The sequence below is a fragment of the Mauremys reevesii genome, linkage group 2 (genome assembly GCF_016161935.1).
Source record: "Mauremys reevesii isolate NIE-2019 linkage group 2, ASM1616193v1, whole genome shotgun sequence".
Lineage (NCBI taxonomy): Eukaryota > Metazoa > Chordata > Testudines > Geoemydidae > Mauremys > Mauremys reevesii.
In genome coordinates, this window is record NC_052624.1 from 151,937,016 (window position 1) to 151,950,892 (window position 13,877).

General features: G+C 41.4%; 1 protein-coding gene across 28 annotated transcripts in view; it reads left to right on the forward strand.

Annotated features, from left to right (window-relative positions):
- The window catches only part of LRRTM4 (leucine rich repeat transmembrane neuronal 4), a 726,983-nt gene that overhangs the window by 304,224 nt on the left and 408,882 nt on the right, over positions 1 to 13,877 (forward strand). For 21 of the 28 annotated variants that reach the window (XR_005595074.1, XM_039527427.1, XM_039527426.1 and 18 more), the window contains 2 exons: positions 12,147 to 12,430; positions 12,676 to 12,879. Coding sequence is in view for 27 of the 28 variants with exons in the window: in XM_039527427.1 (XP_039383361.1) it covers positions 12,876 to 12,879 (4 nt within the window). In the remaining variant the exon portion in view is untranslated. The remainder of the gene's footprint in view (positions 1 to 12,146; positions 12,431 to 12,675; positions 12,880 to 13,877) is intronic. The other 7 variants (XM_039527439.1, XM_039527440.1, XM_039527423.1 and 4 more) reach the window with 1 other exon arrangement.

The window sequence follows — 13,877 nt, forward strand, 5'->3', positions numbered from 1 at the left end:
TCTTGCTTGGTCTGCTGACTGGATACACAAAATACTGCTGTTTTCTCTGCGAATGGGATAGTCGTGCAAGAGATTCCCACTACATCAAGAAAGATTGGCCACTCCGACAGTCATTGGAGCCTGGGAGGAAAAGTGTTCAGCATCCACCACTTGTTGAATCAAGGAAGATTTTGTTACCACCCTTACACATCAAGCTGGGTCTGATGAAGAACTTTGTCAAGGCCATTGACAAAACACAAGCAGCTTTCAAGTACCTCCGTGGAAAATTTCCAAGATTAAGTGAAGCTAAGATAAAGGAAGGTGTCATTGTTGGTCCTCAGATTCGTGAATTTCTTCGAGATGATGTATTTGACCATGCACTGCGTGGCAAGGAAAAGACGGCATGGAAAGCCTTCCAGTTAGTGGCAATAAATTTTCTCAGAAACAACAAGGCAGACAACTACAGGTTGTTGGTGGAAAACCTCCTCAAGGCATACAAAAGCCATGGTTGCATCATGTCACTAAAGATACATTTTTTGCACTCTTATCTAGATTTTTTTCCACTGAACTGCGGAGCAGTGAGCGACGAGCACGGCGAGCGATTTCACCAGGACATTGCAACAATGGAGAAACGCTATCAGGGCAAATGGAGCCCATCAATGCTTGCAGACTATAGATGGACAGTGACAAGAGATGCTCCATTTAATGAATACAAGAGACAAGCCAAGAAGTGCCGAGTAGACACTGAATAGGACTAAACTATGTACATAATAGTTTTTTGCCTTTTGTTTCATAATAAATTTTATTTATATAACCCTTTTGCTGATTTTTAAAGTGTTAAATAAACAGGACAGGTGAAATATTATCATGTAAAGCAACCATAAACACATGAAAAGACCTAGGTTTACAATTTATGATTAAAACTCTACTATCTACACAATATACATAGACATAAAATGTAAAAACTTAAATAACTTAGAAACAGTAGCCAATCAGTTGTTTTAATTGTCATATTTGAATTCAGCACATCAAAATACATAATAAATAGCACATTTTATCTCTGAAGCAGACGACTTCTCAAAAATTGTAGACCAGTGTTATCTATTTGTTAGACGAAGCCTCAGGATTTAGCCAAAGAAAAATATACCCTGGTACATAACATGTGCCCAAATGACCCTGTGGAGGAATTCATTCATTTAAATCCAGGCTGTTTTAATTTTTTTGCAGCTACCGTGAAACCTGTCTTATATACCCACTCAAGTGATAGCCAAAAAACAGCTGCCTGACAGAGGTGGTCTAACATAGATACTTCAGAATTTGATACTTTGGAATAGTTTTAGGAGACTGGAGCTAATTTAACAAGAGTGGTTTCTTGTGCAGGTTTCAGCGTAATTCCGTGGGCTTCTGAATATTTGAGCTGCCTGTTTCCAGGCATAGTTTGGGTTTACCTGATTGGCTGAAGTTTTTAGAGAGGCATCAGAAGCATCTGTACTTATGTGGGTTGCAGTTTTCCAAACCCATCCATCTCACATTTCTGCTGACTTCATCAAGTCAATCTCAAGCCAGCGACACTCTCCGGGTTGACACTTCTGAGTGGATGACATTCCTCAGATATTTTACAGGGGAAAGGAGTGGGAAGGAGTAGGGAATAGAGCCCAGATCACCTCATAAACAAGATGAGTATCAGTCTAAAAATAAGTCTGATGCCTAAATATCAATTGATGGGCACATTCTAAATCCTGGCCAAGTTTTCTTTTCTTTTCTTTTTTCAAATCGGAGCCTGAAGCTAGGCTCCTCCGTCCACAGGTCAAAGAGAGCCATTTTAAAATCAGGCAAGTGCCTACTTAAAATTTTGGCTGCAGTATCTAAATGGAGGAAAGAAGCAGAGGTGGTTATTTGAAGGGACATCCATTCTTTTAGCCCCTTCTGTATTCTTAATAGCATTGTAATGCTTTAAGAAGGAATATATATAATGGGTAACAATGGTTCAGTTTCACAGTGACTTCTGTTCAAGTCAGAACTTTATATCATAGAATATCAGGGTTGGAAGGGACCTCAGGGGGTCATCTAGTCCAACCCCCTGCTCAAAGCAGGACCAATCCCCAGGCAGATTTTTACCCCAGTTCCCTAAATGGCTCCCTCAAGGATTGAACTCACAACCCTGGGTTTAGCAGACCTGCTTTGCACTGTGATGTCTGATACCCACAAAGGCAAGAATGCAACAGGAGCTCAGTAGAGCAGGTTGGCAAATGTTTTTGTTTAATAATTTTTACAGGAAAAGAAACAAACAAAACCAGATTTTTCATTTTTGTCAAACATTTTCTGTGAAAATTTTGGGGTTTTGTTGAAAAAATGAAACCTCCAAATTGAAATTTGTTTTTTGGCTAACAAAATGTTTTCCTTTGAAAACTGGAAATAAATCATGGTTTGTTTTTGTGTGTGTATAGGGTGTTTTACAAACACCTGAATATTTTTGTCCAAAGCTTTTTATTTTTGGTGAAAAAAATTTGTTCTAAAAAAAATCTGTCAATGAAAAACTTGTGTTAGGCAAAAAAATGACCATCTCTGGTGCTGATTCATAGTTAACTAAAGGCTGATGGGTGCCTTTAGACCTTCCTTTCTAAATGATGAATGTGCATTTTTTCAGCACCACCACAGCAGATATAAAGTCTCTAGCCCAAAGGGCTGATAAACTGATTCAGATTATCTGAACTGGGTTCACATGATTGTCTCTTAGATTTGACTCAGATGAGTTCTAGTGGCACAAACTAAATGCATGAAGGTGATGCAGTGTCTGAAGAACTTGGATTTCCATGTGTTAGGAAGAGAAATAGTGAGAAATTGAGGTACTTATAACGAGATTCCAGAGAGTTCTGGCAAATGCAACTGAAAAAGAGGCTTTGTATCTTGGGTATATTTTGAGGATATTCTTTCAAGCAATACAGTATTTTTAGAAGCTGTGGGTGTATTCCAAGAAGGCGGCATTGACTCATAATCAAATTGATATTGTTGGGGGGGAGGGTGAGTTGGTTAATTTCCCCTCTCTTGATTCACTAAAGAAAAAGTGCCTCTTCATCCCCCATTATATAGTTTTCAATCAGAAAGATAGAGGAGACATTGAGGGTCATATTTTCAAGTGGTCAAGTTTTTTTTGTTTTTTTTTTAATTGAATGTTTTGTGTGTCTAAAAATACTGGTTCATCTAAACCGAAACAGGTTCAGATTTGATAGATTTCCTGACACAAAAAGGTCGGGGGGGGGGAGTTCAAAATTGTGAAAACATTTAATTTTGACTTTTTAAAATGAATAATTCATTTTTTTCTGATTTGAAGTAACTTTTTGATTCAAAATTTTAAGCTAGTTAGACTGGGAGGTTGAAATCAAAATAATTTGACCCAAACCAAAAAATCTTTTTTTGGTTTGTGGATATTTTTGAGATTTTGATTTTTCTTCCTAATTGGCGATGGGGGAAAAATGGACTTTTGAAAATATTCAAGGGTTGAGAAAACCATTTCCCACCTTACTCTTCCCAGCTGTGTCCACCATAAGGACTGGAATTTCAGAAGAGTTCAGTTCCATTGAGGCATCTAAGTAACGTCCAGATTGTGAAACATGCTCAGAACCCAGATGGTCGGAAAATGTTGCCACTCATTTGATGTCTAAATGGTTGATTAGCCCTTTTGAAAATACACCCCCAAGTGGGGGGCATCTGAATGTTTGAAAACAAGACCCTGAGGCCTGAGCACTTTTGAAAATCTGGTTCCAAGGGTTCAGTTAAGCTCTCTCGCGCGTGCTCTCTCTCACTTTCATACTGCCCCAGCCGACAGTATCCTGTTACATTTTGGATACAGTCAGACCTTCAGAAGCATGACCATATATTTTTGTTTGTACCTAGGCAGTATTTTTCACTGCCCTTGAGGTGGAGAGGAATATACAGAAATATTAATAAAAGAAAAAGACCTTGTCTAGCTTCTGGGGCACAGATGCCATCAAACAAACTTATTCAATATCCAGAGAAGGAGGGAGAGGCGGTCTGAAAAACCTTTTTATAAAAGAGAAAATCATAGTTCCAAAATGAGTCTTTAGTTCGGTGTTCTCAGACGGTAGATACTAAACTACAGAGAAATCCAAGAACTGCTCATTGCAGCTTTTTATACACTGGAAAAATGTGGCATACTAGCAAATGTGCTGGCTGAAATGTTTTAACTAACACAATTTTAAAATACAATTATGCCCTTAGTGTGGACAAGGAGAGTAATGTTAGCTGGTCATGGTTAACCCAAGGAAAAGCTGTTTATGTTTTCAGCGTGACCACCTGTTGCTGTCTACACTAGGTGCTAATATTTTTAACATTTGTTTTATTTGTAATGTGTCATTTAATATATTTTTATTATGACTTGTTTTCCCATTGAAGATATGGCCAATAAGGATGGCACCCAACAAAAGGTCAACAGGGTGTCAGAGCAATTGTATCACCCAGTGGTTCATAATGTCTGAATCTGCTGACCCTTATGGCATGTTTCTAAGACGAGCTATAGTCACATGCTTTTACAGCCTGATCTGAAGTCAGTGGGAGTATTTCCATGGATATCACTGACTTCTGGATCAGACCGTTTGTGCTCAGGGGTTGATGTGAGGATGGAAAAGTGTGTGTGTGTGTGGTGAAATTTGGTTAAGGGGTAAGGATAGGCTGCTAGAGTTGTGTCATGATGGACTATATTTTTGTAGCTACACTTGGGCTTCTTCAGTTTTGTGTTAAAAGCAGGCAGAGCTGAGGTTAGGCATTTATAATTAATCAAATGAATTTATAAATAAAAAGCAACTGCCTAAATAGATAAGCAAAGTTTAAATTAAAAGCTGCAAATAAAAATTGAAATAATAATACAAATGAATATTGGTGAATGTGACATAACAGTGAAAGTTTTGGTTTGAAATAGGCTCAGAAGCAACTAGAAACAATGCCCTTCCTTAGTGGTTTGACCAAAGGTGGAGCATTCAGGCACTACAGGCTTAAGTGTTGCATTCCTCTCCTAATCCAAACTTCAATTTTAAGACAGCTTCCTCCATGCCACACCTGGCTGGTACTAGTATGATGACCGCCATCTTATCCAGCACATGTGGGACTGAACTAGAGACCTCCAGAGATATAAGTGTAACACCAACAGACCAGCTTGTTGGTGGGCAGGAGTGAACCTGGGACCTCTCTGGAGCTTAGTGCATGAGCTTCTACTGTATGAGCTAAAAGCCAGCTGCCTGTTAGCTAAGGCTGTAGAGCAGACTCATTAATCTCTCTCTAAGTGGTCTCGGTACCACTAAATGGGACACAACACCACACCCAGGAGGTGTGTAGGTTACACAAGCACAAGCTGCTACATGAGCTAAAGAGCCAAGACTCAGTAGCTGGGGGCTGTATCAGATTCAAATCCTCTGAATGGGCATATTGTGGGGGGAGCTGTAACTCACCCTCACCGGTGGGTTACACTAACTCCAGACAATAAAGCAGTCATGTGAAATGTGTGTGTGTGTGTGTGACTCTGATCCTGTGCCCCTTGAAGACAATGGCATAGCTCCTATTGACTTGAATCAAGCAGGATTAGGTGCTTAGGTCATACCTGTGTGTGTGGTCATTTCTGAGTTATTCAGATTATACCACACCATGAAAATATCTACTCATGGGCTTGAGCCACAAAGTTCTAATCTAAAACAAACTTTTCCAAAGTCTGAAGCGTGGTAATATTTGGTGTTCGAGGGCATTCTATTATAGAAATAGGGTGCATGGTGCACATGACGGTCGTAAATAACTGCTCATTAAGAAGTGTAGTGAATGGATGGGGTAATGGTGGCTCATGATGGAGACAAGTGAATTCCACCCATGCACTTGGAAAATAGATGAAATAGTATTTGTTTGAATATGTGGGCTGAAAGAATAAACACTAGCTTCCGAAGTCCTCTTAGCCAGAGCTCTGACTCTCAAGCTTTTAAACACTGAAGGAAATGAACCATTGGAACAATTTACCTAAGGATGTGGTGGATTCGCCATCATTTGCCATCTTTAAATCAAGACTGGATGTCTTTCTTAAAGACACCCAATAACTCAAATGGAAGTTATGGGCTCAGTACAGAGATTTCTGGGTGAGGTGCTTTGGCATCTGTAATGCATGAGGTCAGAGAAGAGGATCGTCATGACCCTTTACGGGCTTAAAATCTATTAAATGAATCAGACAAGGATCTGGCCAAGGCCTTCACAATTAGGCTATATATGTTCTGTTTCTGCACATTAAATTACTTATGTGAATGTAAAGACTGGTATACAGCCAGGTAATCTGGATATTTATTTGAGCTGGTTGAATTTTTTTGAATTTTGAATTTTGATGAGATATGAAAATGAACAGGGAAGAACTCCGCAAAGTTTTCTGTGATTTTTTTTCCCCTCCACTGGTCAACCAATACATGGTTGGGATTTTCAAAAGCATGGAAGAGAGTGAGCTTTCCAACTCCTATGTCTCTGGAAATTGGATGCCCAACTGTGCTTAAGTCCTTTAGAAAAACCTCACCTGATGGAGGTATTTGAAATGTTTTGAATTTCCAAAAATCAGAACAAAAAAATCCAAACCATTTTGATGCAGACAGTTTTCCAACCAACTGTTTCTCCCTTGTCCAGGTATTTTTAAAATCTGAATTCCATGCATTTTGCCAAATATAAACAATGTTGCCAGAACTCAAGATTTAATTTGGAGTCTGAACATATTTGGGGTGAAATCCTGGCCTCACTGAAGTCAATGAGAATTTTTCCATTAAATGATCATGATTTCGCCCTTTGTATTTTCCTTAGAGCCTCAGCTGGTGGTGTCTATGTGGCAATCTCAGCTTTATTATTATTTAAAAAAAAAAATTTGTAGCTTTGTGGGTGTGGAAAAAAGCTTGGAGAGTTGACTCAAGTGAACCTCAAAGGCTCAGAACCAGAAGGCAAATACAAAGAACCGAAAATGTATTATTTGTCTTTTCATTCTGGTGATTCTGAAACCAGCCTCATGCTATTTATTTATTTATTTATTTATTTATTTATTTATTTTGTGGCCTGACTTGTGAATTTTGAACACTGGGTGCAATCCTGTGTAAATGTTCTGTCTTTTGTAAAGGAGGCCACGAAGAGATAGAAGGCCCAGATACTCCGCAGGCTGATTTATCTTTTCCTATTCATAATGTTGTTGTAGCTGTGTTGGTCCCAAGATATGAGAGTCACAAGATGGACCGTCTTCAAAAATGCTCTGTGTAGCTCGAAAGCTTGCCTATTTCACTGGTCCAATAAGAAATATTACCTTACCCACTTTGTCACTCTCATGTCTCTTGCTATCTCAGTGGGAGTCCCTTCCCTCTTTGAGAATTCCAAGGCCCCTATTATTTTCATCAGGCTGCATAAAAGCCCAGCAGGGAAGGACAGAATGGTGAAGGGGTTGAAGCTGACTGAGTAAAAGAAAAAGACAGTTGAGGAATATGGAGGTGTGTGGAGATGACATGATCAGAAAGATGAGCAGAGATCATGTGTTCATCAGCTGTGTTCTGAATGGACAGGGCAGGGATGGTAAGAGTGCCAGAGAAGAAGAGCTCACAATAGTCAGATCAGAAGGTTCTGACTAAGGCTATGTCTATACTACAGCTGGGATCGACGCTCTGAGATCGATCTACAGCGGGTCTAGTGATGACCCACCAAATTGACAGCAGATCTCTCTCCATTCGATCCCTGTACTCTTCCTGCAACGAGAAGAGTAAGGTAAGTAAATGGGAAAGTTTCTCCCATCGATCCCCTGTGGTGTAGAGCCCGTGGTAACTTGACCTAAGGTATGTTGACTCCAGCTACATTATTCACGTAGCTGGAGTTGCGTAGCATAGGTCGACTTAGCGCGGTAGTGTAGACATAGCCTTAGTCCTGGTCTGCACTAAAAAATAAGGTTGACCCAACTATGTTGCTCAGAGATGTGAAAAATCCACTTCAGGGCATGTCTACACTGAAGCACTGTGGTGCTTCTGTAGTGGTTTAAGTGTAGACATAATCAAAGAGTGTGAGTTGACACTTTTGGGGCAGTGTGATTGGAGGTGTACCTAGAAGAAGTCAGGAATTTTTTGCCCAAACTGGTTTTTGGGGTTTTTTTTGACTGACTCGAAAAAGTGTTGGCACAAGGGGGAAAGGCTTTGAAATTGTCAAATTGTGCTGTTTCAACATTTTCTAAAGGAAAAGTTCTCTTTCTGGTCCAGAATGACTTTTTGTTTTGAAATATAACTTAATTTATGCAAAAAAGAAATTAAAAACATACCAAAAGGTCAAAAGCTAAATGAAACGTTTCAATCAACCCAAATGGAATTGTTTTTCAGTTCGTTAGTTTGCAAAAAAAATTTAGATTTTAGCTTTTTGTTTCAATTAATGATGGCAAATGTATTCAGAAATCTCAAAAATTCTTGTGGGACAGGAAAACCGTTTTCCTGTCCAGTCCTAGTTTTATCCTTGATGTCACTGCGAAGTTCCAAGTTGCTGAAAGTTGCAGCATAGTGATAGGTGTGGTGGTGTTGGTGGCCATAGATTTGTGATGAAATTTCCCTCCCCTCATAGGCATGTTGTAAGGGTTATTAGTGTCTGTACAGCACTTTGAAGATGTAATGTGCCATGTAAGTGCAACATATTGTTTATTCTCTATTTATTATTATCATTTCTTTATGAAATGAGATACAAACCATTAAGTTTAAAGGCTCAAGGCCAAACCTCCATGCGCCCTGACAGAATGACAAAAAACCCTAATCACAGCTATTATATTGATCAAAAGCTTAACTAAACAAATACAGAGTCATCAGTCTGGATGATAAAGAGTAGATCTCAGTGTAAACAGGCTCATTGCTTATTAGTATTGATAATTTCTGCAGATTTCTGATAGCAGCAGGCAAGAAATCTTGCCATTTGGATTGGGATCAGCTGAGTCCCTGAAACTTTGTGTAAACTTTCTATTTCTTGGGTAGAGAATGGGAACACATAGAATGGGACTAAAAACAGGCATTTTCAACTTTTTCATACAACTTGCTTCCTTTTGGGCTAGCTTTTAGGTCTGGTCAAAAATTGGGGTTTTGACACAATTAAAATTGTTATGGGAAGTGTCAGCTTTCCTTGACATTTTTGGATTTGATTTTTTGGCGGGGGAGAGGGGCGGAGAACTGAAACATTTTAGTGCAGGCCAAAAACATTTTGTTTGCAACTGAAAACTGTTTTGGTTTTGGCTGAATTCCCAAAGTTTTCAAGTGGGGTTTTTTCAAAGGAAATCTAAAACGGAAACAAAATTATTTTCATTTTTGTGGAAGTTTTCAGCGGAAAACAAAAAAACATTTTCCAACCACCTCTACTGCGGTATAGAATGTGGGACAGCTTCTGGCAGTTGGGCTTCTGGTCTCATATAAAAGTGAGAAATACAGACATCAAGGAAAAAGAAAACTATGGGGAAAGTTTTGTAGGTATTTTAGATTTCTCCCTCTATTCCCCTCTCCTCCTCCCCCCCCCCAAAATAGATTGAGTTTTTGGCAAAGTGTTCGATAGGTTTTTCTTAGAGAATTGTCTCTACCCAGCCCCAGGGCCCGAGACTTTGGCCTTGTCTATATTAGACATTTTTATCATGCTTAAAAATTACCTTTAACAATCAAGTTTGCTAACACGATGCGGACCATGACCTTGTTGTGTGTGTAGACATGGACAAATTGTCTTTAGCATCATGTCACCTCTTACAGCTAAACCATGAATCCAGTAGGGTGGGTCCCAGCATCAGATTAGCTTACTTGATTGTTAGAAATCAAACATGGTAACATTTGCTAATGCAGATTCATCTAAGGTCAGAGCCTGAAAGGAGATTTGTAAATCGCCTCATATCCTTTATTCCAGGCCAGAACTAAAACCTGGATCAAAACTCCCCTGAACTTTGAGAAGTTGGACCTGGATCAGAAACTTATTTGAGCCCATCTCTAGTCCTTACTGGAGCTGTTTCCCCATCCCTAGTTACTGAGGGCCAAATCTTGATATCTTTAATCAGGCCTAGATCGTGCACTTGACTCTGTGTGAAGTGGGGGAGAGGATAGTAGGAGGGGGGCAGCCCCTTGACTTCATCTGGAGTTGATTGCAGGATCGGAGCCTCAGTTTTTACTCAGGCAAAATTGCCATTGGAGCCTGTAGTCAAACTGGAATAAAGAGCTAGGGGTTTGAATGATACCTGAATTTTATTATTGTTAATAGTAGTGGAATTGCTAATAGCAGCATCCAGAGTCTCCAGGGAAGATCAGGGCTCCATTGTGCTAGGTGCTGTACAGACACATAGGCCAGTATTTTGAGAAGACTTCAGCTTCTACAACTGAGGACAGATTTCTATCAAAGAGCTTGCTCCCCATTCAAGTTCATATATAAGTGGCCAGATTTTTCAGAAAGGTATGCAGGTTAGGTAATAAGCTCTTTTGAAAATCTGTCTGAAAGTGGTCACAACGGGGGATACCGGGTGCTGGGCACTTGTGATAATCTGGGTTTTACAGGGGTTTCTAAATGGGAGCTGAGCGCCTTTGAAAATCTGGCCCATAGCACGAGATTGTCTGTCTGTTACAGGGTGACGTTGGTCCTTAAGAGGGTAGAGGCCAGCACATCTGCGATTGTTCAGTTGACCTCCAGTTAGGCTTAAGTGAAGGCACTTGGGGGACCTGAGAAGGAGGAGAGCCTGATGACAGAGTGGGTCAGTCCAGGAGATTGGCAGATGAGAGATGCAGGAGATTGGAGGAGGTCTCTGGGGAAAGCTGCAGAGAGCAGGAAGAAAGAGGAATTATGAGGAAGCCAGTGGAGGGCTAGGCTGCTGACCTGCCTCAGCTCGAGAGCCAGTGCCAGGAGGTTGGGAAGATCTGGGGGCTAGGAGGCCAGAGGATGGCCAGCCTGCTGACCTTCCTGAGCCAAAGAACCCAAAACAAGAGGGTTGGTGCTGGAGGGTGGATCCCAGGAGCAAGGCTAGGACTCCCAGGCAGGGAGTAACACTTTAGGAACAGGGCCGGTACAAGGATGTTTCGCGGCCTAGGCGAAACATCCACCTTGTGCCCTATTCCCCCACCCCCCGCGGCCCCGCTCTGAGGCACCCCACGGCAGCTCCCCCCTCCACCCTGAGGCACCCCCCTTGCGGCAGCTTCCCACCCCCCCACCCCAGCTCACCCCTGCTCCATGCACGAGCACGAGCACCCCGAGCACGTGTCGCTGCTTCACTTCTCCCACCTCCCAGGCTTGCGGCACCTATGCTGATTGGCCCCGCAAGCCTGGGACGCGGGAAAAGTGAAGCAGCCACGGCATGCTCGGGGACAAGGCAGGGCAGGGGTGAGCTGGGGCGGGGAGTTCCCCTGCGTGCCACCCCTCCTCCCCCTTACTTGCTGCAGGCGGCCCTGCCCCAGCTCCCTCTGCCTAAGTGCTGGTGGTGACCGGGGTGGCCGAAGATCTGGCCACTGCGGTCGCTGCCAAAGAAAATGGTGGCCCCCAAATCCTAGCACCCTAGGCGACTGCTGCACCACACTGCTTTTGAATCTGAAAAAGATATGGGGATGGGGGATAAAGTATCAATAACTATGCATCTCCATCCCTGCACTGGATAGTGAACTTTATATTTTTCTGACAAAAAGCAATTAACCTAGTTAAGGAAAGAAAAAAATTCAATATATTTACATTGTAATGTGGCACTTTTAATTAAATTCCCTTTATGTGGATGATTGATTTGTATATTTCACAGCCCCTGCCTGGCCCCTTTAAAATAACTTTCATTTTAAATCTGCAAGTATCCCCTCCCCTTCCCCGCCCCCCCTCCACCTCTTCCCTTGCTGAATAAAGAAAATAAAACAATTTATAATTCGCACAAGAAAAAGATTCAGGTTAGAAGGATTTTTTTTTAGAGCATGCAGCTTGCTAAATATGCAGGAAACAGGTGTTTTATTTAGTCTTTTACAGTCACTGCAAGAAAACCATGGCATCAACATTTAATAATCTAGGCAGGGAGATGAGGTGGGGGGCGAGAGGAGGGGAGAAGCAATCTGTGTCTTTAATTTTCTTTTCTGAAAGGGGAAAGTCTGCATAGCAATGACAGGATCACTTGTTCATGCCTTTAATGTGCGATCTGTTTTCTCCAGTGGAGGGCACTCAGTGTATCGCAAACTAGAACATTATCACCAACAAGCTCTAGAGCATCATCACTTGCTGGAAAGCCTTCTGAATTAGACAAGAGCTGCCTCTCAGCCCAGCTACAAAACACTTTAAACCTGACCAGCTAAATGGATAAACCTATCCTGCATAGCTTTTAAATTGGGCTCGGCTTATACAGCGCAGGAGGCCTGTCTGCTTCAAGAACTGGAGAGCTGGAAGATGGATTGCTGTGTCTGGGAATGGCAAAAGGCAGCAGAATAAGGGATGCTAGGTACCGGGGAAGATTTTCTTCTTCCTCCCAGAGAAGTTGGCTTACCTTCATGGTGTGCTATCGCTTTTACATGCAGATTGCCAGTTAATGCTGTTGGTTCTCTAAAGACTTATACAATGGCTCTGAGAGCTTAGGGTCCCCCCGTCTCCTCTGTACCCCCATCCCTGGTCCTGTCTTCCCCACCCCCATCCCCTTCCTCATCCCTTCCTTCCCTCATCCCCAAAATTCTTGCTTGTCCTCTCTAGGGAACTTTGTGTGGGTTACTGGCATGCACGCCGGATGGTGGTGATGTGACTGGCAGCTGTGCTGTGACATGAAGCTTGCAATGGTTTAAAGAAATGAGACCAATTTAAAAAACAAAACAAAACACAAAAGCAAGAGTGAGACAGAGAGGAGAAAACAGCTGGAGGAAGAAAAAGGGGATACATTTGTGGATGACAAAAGGATGGGTAAGTGAACTTTTGTTGAATCCTTCTTAGCACAGTTGTAACTGTACAGTATATTTTTCAGTCAGATTATTAGCTGTTATGAGAGGGAGAACAATCTAAACAGCAGCAGTGCATTTCTTTGCCAGGTGACTCACTGTACTTGCTATTATATTTTTAGATCATGTTTCCCCCTTCTTTCCTCCTGCAGTGTTTTTATATGTAATTAATTAAATGCATGCACTGAGTTAAGGACTGTGCAAAGTACATTCACAATCTATACAACCCACCCACACACCTCTACATACATAGATATGTACATATATATATATCCATGAGAGAGTCACATAGGATTTCTTCTGGGTTTATATTCATATTAAATAAGCCTGTAGATCTCTTACGCAGGCTGTCAGGAAGGATGTTTAACACTTTGCAGCTTGTGAGGAGCGTGTGTGGGGGGGAGGGGTAATGGATTTTGTTGTTTAGGTGGTTTTGAAACGGCTCACTGAATATCTGAAAAGATATCCCTAACGTAGCTGCTAGATTTCCAGCAGTCATTTGCCAGTCTTATTTTTTCAAGTGTGACAGGTTTATCACCCCACCCTCACTCTCCAGTCTATAATAGCTCAAACATATTTCTGTGCTGCTGTTGGCACATAAGCAATAGTGAAAGATCAGGATTTAAATTAAAAACCTAGCCATTAAAGTGAAAGGCAGAGACACATAGTCAGGGGCTTTTTGGATTAAAAATTCTTGCTCTGATTGCCTCTTGGTTTAAAATTGGACCATAAAAGCAAATAAGTGCAGCACTGTGTGTGTGTGTGTGTGTGTGTGAGAGAGAGAGAGAGAGAGAGAGAGACGTGCACACAAATAATAAAGCCACTATTTATAGAGGAGATAAATTCTCCTGATGGAAGAAAGCAGCCTAATTGTGAGTAAGATTACAACTCTGGAGAGAGCTGGTGGTCCCAAAATTATTACAGTCTTTGAGAAAGTGTGCGCGCCTATGTGTGTGTGTGTGT